Raw genomic sequence first — 6,408 nt, 5'->3', positions numbered from 1 at the left:
ATTCCAAGCCCAAAAAAGTACAGAAATGCCCACAAATAACCCCAAACGACCCACCCGGTCTTGTTTAAACCGATAATGAACATATACCAAAATAGGTATCGATTCGAAGGTCACGACCCTCAACATCACTTCCACACGTCTAATAAGAGATAAAGACACTTTTTAGAAAATCCCAAACCCAAAATAGTATATAAATGCCCCCAAATAAGCCCAAACGACCCACTCGGTCTGGTATGGACCGAAAATGAACATATGTCAAAATTTGTATCTATTTGAAGGTCACGACCCTCAACATCGCTTCCACTCGTCTAATAAGAGATAAGGGCACATTTTAGAAAATCCCAAACCCAAAAAAGTACGGAAATGCCCCCCAAATAACCCAAACGACCCACCTGGTATGGTTCATACCGAAAATGAATATATGTCAAAATACGTATCGATTCGAAGGTCACGACCCTCAACATCGGATCCACACGTGTAATAAGAGATAAAGACACTTTTTAGAAAATACCAAACCCAAAATAGTACAGAAATGCCCCAAAATAAGTCCAAATGACCCACTTGGTCTGGTTCGGACAAAAAATGAACATATGTCAAAATACGTATCGATTCGAAGGTCACGACCCTCAACATCGCATCCACACGTCTAATAATTGATAAGGACAATTTTTAGAAAAGTCCAAACACAAAAAGTATGGAAATGCACCCAAATAACCCCAAACGACCCACCCGGTCTGGTTTAAACCAAAAATGAACAGATGTTGAAATAAGTATCGATTCGAAGGTCACATGCCCCAACATCGCATCCACACATCTAATAAGAGATAAGGACACTTTTTAGAAAATCCCAAATGCCAAAAAGAACAGAAATGCCCCCGAATAACCCCAAACGACCCACCTGGTATGGTTCATACCGAAAATGAATATATGTCGAAATATGTATCAATTCGAAGGTCACGACCCTCAACATCGCATCCAAACGTCTAATAAGAGAAAGCCACTTTTTCGAAAATCTTAAACCCAAAATAGTACAGAAATGCCCCCAAATAAGCCTAAACGACCCACTCGGTCTAGTTCGGACCGAAAATTAACATATATCAAAATACGTATCGATTCGAAGGTCCCGACCCTCAACATCGCATCCACACGTCTAATAGGAGATAAGGGCACTTTTTAGAAAATCCCGAACCCAAAAAGGTACAGAAATTGCCCAAAATATGCCCAAACGACCCACTCAGTCGGGTTTAAACAAAAAATGAACATATGCCAAAATAGGTATCGATTAGAAGGTCACGACCCTCAACATTGAATCCACACGTCTAATAAGAGCTAAGGACACCTTTTTGAAAATCCCATACCCAAAAAAGTACAGAAATGCCCCCAAATAACCCCAAACAACCCACCCGGTCTGGTTCAAAACAAAAATGAACATATGTCAAAATAGGTAATGATTCGTAGGTCACGACCCTCAACATCGCATCCACACGTCTAATAAGAGATAAAGACACTTTTTAGAAAATCCCAAACCAAAAAAGTACGGAAATGCCCCCAAATAACCCCAAACGACCCACCCGGTCTGGTTTATACCAAAAATGAAAATATACCGAAACAGGTATCGATTCGAAGGTCACGACCCTCAACATCGCATCCAAACATCTAACAAGAGCTAAGGACACTTTTTAGAAAATCCCATACCCAAAAAAGCACAGAAATGCCCCCAAATAAACCCAAACGACCCACCCGGTCTGGTTTAAACTGAAAATGAACATATGTTGAAATAGGTATCGATTCGAACGTCACATCCCTCAACATCGCATCCACACATCTAATAAGAGATAAGGACACTTTTTAGAAAATCCTAAACACCAAAAAGTACAGAAATGTCCCCAAATAACCCCAAACGACACACCCAGTATGGTTCATACCGAAAATGAATATATGTCGAAATACGTATCGATTCGAAGGTCACGACCCTCAACACCGCATCCACACATGTAATAAGAGAAAATGACACTTATAAGAGAATCCCAAACCCAAAAAAGTACAAAAATGCCCCCGAATAATCCGAAATGACCCACCCGGTCAGGTTTAAACCGATAATGAACATATGCCGAAATTGGTATCGATTCGAAGTTCACAACCCTCAACATCACTTCCACACGTCTAATAAGAGATAAAGACACTTTTTAGAAAATCCCAAACCAAAAATAGCATAGAAATGCCCGCAAATATGCCCAAACAACCCACTTGGTTTGGTATGGACCGAAAATGATTATATGTTGAAATGTGTATCGATTTGAAGGTCACGACCCTTAGCATCGAATCCACTTGTCTAATAAGAGATAAGGACACTTTTTTAGAAAATCCCAAACCCAAAAAAAGTACGGAAATGCTCCAAATAACCCCAAACGACCCACCTGGTCTGGTTTAAACCGAAAATGAACATATCTTGAAATAGGTCTTGATTCGAAGGTCACAACCCTCAACATCGCATCCACATGTCTAATAAGAGATAAGAACACTTTTTAGAGAATCCCAAACACAAAAAAGTACAAAAATGCCCCTAAATAACCCCAAACGACCCACCCGGTCTGGTTCGAACCGAAAATGAATATATGTCGAAATATGTATCTATTCGAAAGTCACGAACCTCAACATTGCCTCCACATGTCTAATAGGAGATAAGGGCACTTTTTAGAAAATCCTAAACCCAAAAAAGTACAGAAATGCCCCCAAATATGCCCAAATGACCCACCAAGTCGGGTTTAAACCAAAAATGAACATATGCCAAAATAGGTATCAATTAGAAGGTCACGACCCTCAACATTGCATCCACACGTCTAATAAGTGCTAAGGACACTTTTTGGAAAATCCCATACCCAAAAAAGTACAGAAATGCCCCCAAATAACCCCAAACGTCCCACCCGGTCTGGTTCAAAATGAAAATGAACATAAGTCGAAATAGGTAACGATTCATAGGTCACGACCCTCAACATCGCATCCACACGTCTAATAAGAGATAAGGATACTTCTTAAAAAATCCCAAACCCAAAAAAGTACAGAAATGCCCACAAATAACCCCAAACGACCCACCCAGTCTGGTTTAAACAAAAAATGAACATATGCCAAACTAGGTATCGATTCGAAGGTCACGACCCGCAACGTCGCATCCACACGTCTAATAAGAGATAAGGACACTTTTTAGAAAATCCCAGACCCAAAAAAGTACGAAAATGCCCCCAAATAACCCCAAACTACCCACCCGGTCTGGTTTATACCGAATATGAAAATATACTAAAACTGGTATCGATTCGAAGATCATGACCCTCAACATCGCATCCAAACGTCTAATAAGAGCTAAGGATACTTTTTAGAAAATCCCATACCCAAAAAAGTACAGAAATACCCCAAAATAAATCCAAATGACCCACCCGGTCTGGTTTAAACTGAAAATGAACATATGTTGAAATAGGTATCGATTCGAAGGTCACATCCCTCAACATCGCATCCACACATCTAATAAGAGATAAGGACACTTTTTAGAAAATCCCAAACACCAAAAAGTACAGAAATGTCCCCAGATAACCCCGAACAACCCACCCAGTATGGTTCATACCAAAAATGAATATATGTCGTAATACGTATCGATTCGAAGGTCACGACCCTCAACATCGCATCCACATGTGTAATAAGGGATAAGGACACTTATGCGAGAATCCCAAACCCAAAAAAGTATAAAAATACCCCCAAATAACCCCAAACGACCACCCGGTCTGGATTAGACCGAAAATGAAAATATACCGAAATAGGTATCGATTCGAAGGTCACGACCCTCAACATCGTATCCAAACGTCTAATAAGAGATAAAGACACTTTTTAGAAAATACCAAACCCAAAATAGTACAGAAATGCCCCCAAATAAGCCTAAATGACCCACTTGGTCTGGTTCGGACCGAAAATGAACATATGTCAAAATACGTATCGATTCGAAGGTCACGACCCTCAACATCGCATCCACACGTCTAATAGGAGATAAGGGCACTTTTTAGAAAATCCCAAACCCAAAAAAGTATAGAAATGCCCCAAAATATGCCCAAACGACCCACCCAGTCGGGTTTAAACCTAAAATGAACATATGCCAAAATAAGTATCGATTAGAAGGTCACGACCCTCAACATTGCATCCACATGTCTAATAAGAGCTAAGGACACTTTTTAGAAAATCCCATACCCAAAAAAGTACAGAAATGCCCCCAAATAACCCCAAACGACCCACCCGATCTGGTTCAAAACGAAAATGAACATATGTCAAAATAGGTAACAATTCGTAGGTCATGACCCTCAACATCGCATCCAAACGTCTAATAACGAAAATGAACATATTTCATACCTTTACTGGGTTGAAACTCAACAGGGCTAAGTCCTCTATTATTTTAGGGGGCCTTACCCATACGGCCAGACTGCAACTTTTGGAATTAACGAATTTTGTGGACACCAAGCTCCCTATCAGGTACCTTGGTGTTCCTCTTATCTCTCGTAAGTTGGGCTTTGCTGACTACTCTTCTATCATGGATCTAGTGCAGAGCAGGCTTGATGGCTGGAAGGCCCGGTTTCTGTCATTTCCAGGGCGTGTACAACTGTTGAGCTCCATCCTTCAATGCTGCTATATTTATTGGTCAGGGATCTTTGCTCTTCCAGGTGCTGTCAAGAAGAAGTTGGAGTCCATCTTCTCCAATTTTCTTTGGTCCGGCCCATCTCTTGAATGAAAGGTACATTATATTTCTTGGGAAAATATTTGCAAGCCTAAGATAGAAGGGGGCCTTGGCATAAGGAGAATTTCTGATATGAATACTGCTGGTATTCTTAAGCAAGTTTGGTGGATTGCCTCTAAGAAGGACAGTCTTTGGGTTAGGTGGGTTAATACCCGTTACCTAAAAAATGACTATATTTGGACTGCTAAAGTCCCACAAAATTGTTCTTGGGTTTGGCAGAAAGTTCTCAAGTATAGAGATTTGGTTGAGTCTCATATCCATCATATCATCTACTAGACTTTGGCTTGATAAGACTTTGGCTTGATAATTGGCATCCCAAAGGAGTTTTGATTAAAAGATTTGGGGACCGTATTTGATATGATGCTGGTTCTCATCGCCTTGCTTTGGTCTCGGATGTTATTAGGAATGGTAATTGGTATGCTCCCCCTCAGGGCTCTTTTGATTTGATTACTGTCTGGAGAGATCTCCCTACTATTCCCCTTGTTAATTGGGGGGGGGGGGGAGGACCTTATGGTTTGGAAGAAAACCCCTAATGGCCTATTCAGTACCAAATCGGCCTAGGATCTGATAAGAAGGAGTGCTGCAAAGGTGGATTGGTTCAAACTTGTTTGGTTCCCTGGGTATCTTCCTAGACATTCTGGTACTACCTGGAGGTGTCTTAAGGGGGGTCTCCCAACCAAGGACCAACTTATCAAAAGAAACACCTTGGTTGGGCAGAATTGTGTTCTTTGTTGGGGGGGATTGGAGAGTCACTCCCACTTGTTCTTTGATTGTCCCTTTTCCAATTCTATTTGGAATAGGGTTAGCTCTCTTTGTTCTCTAAGTGGGAAGGGGCCTTCTGCCCTAACTGATGTGGTTAATTGGCTCTCCTTTGTGGTGTGCACCAATGACAAGTTAGATGTCATTCCTAAGTTGGTTTTTTGTGCTTCAGTTTACCATATTTGGTGGGAAAGAAATCAGCGTCTCTTTAGCAATACTTCAAGGACCTTTGACAGAATTTTCCAAGATATAAAGTTTGATGTTGTCACTAAAGGTTCTTACCCCTTGTTGTGGCTGCCAGTAACTCAAGGAATCAGTTCTTGGTTGAGAAGTGGGGGATTCAAGTTAATTGGACTGTTTCGGTTCCTAAAGCTTGTTCTTGGTTTACTCCTTCAGCCCATATGGTAGCGCTCCATTGTGATGGGTCTTTGAGCATGGACGGAGCTGCATATGGAGGATTTATTCGTCATGCCACTGGAGATCCTATTCTAGCCTATGTCGGTAAAGGGTGGGAGACTTCAGTGCTTAGCATGGAGTTATTAGCTATTCACAGAGGGGTGGCCTGGTGCTTGGAGAGGGATCTTCAAAGTGTTTCGATTAGATCTGATTCGAAGTTGGCAATGGATATCATTACTGGTGCGGTCAGCAGCCCTTGGAGCATGTATGTTTTGAAGTGCCAGATTAGGTCTCTCCTGACCCAGTTGACTCACCTTGAAGTGAGACATGTTTGGAGGGAACTGAACCAGCCGGCAGATTTTGTTGCCTCCATCGACAGTGGGGATGGGGAAACTATTATTTATCCCCCGGAGTTTCCTGAAGACCTGATGAGGCTGATTCATGATGATACTGATAGGAAGACCTACTTTAGGATTCCGTGA

General features: G+C 41.4%; 1 protein-coding gene across 1 annotated transcript; it reads left to right on the top strand.

Annotated features, from left to right (window-relative positions):
- Window positions 1-5,964: 5,964 nt before the first annotated feature.
- LOC122647946 lies at window positions 5,965-6,408 on the top strand. The gene has a single exon (XM_043841236.1). The coding sequence runs from the start codon at window positions 5,965-5,967 to the stop codon at window positions 6,406-6,408; it is 444 nt and encodes a 147-aa protein (XP_043697171.1).

This window comes from Telopea speciosissima, unplaced genomic scaffold (genome assembly GCF_018873765.1).
Source record: "Telopea speciosissima isolate NSW1024214 ecotype Mountain lineage unplaced genomic scaffold, Tspe_v1 Tspe_v1.0291, whole genome shotgun sequence".
NCBI lineage: Eukaryota > Viridiplantae > Streptophyta > Magnoliopsida > Proteales > Proteaceae > Telopea > Telopea speciosissima.
The sequence above is the reverse complement of the archived record's forward strand: the minus strand, read 5'-3'. Positions and strand labels throughout refer to the sequence as shown.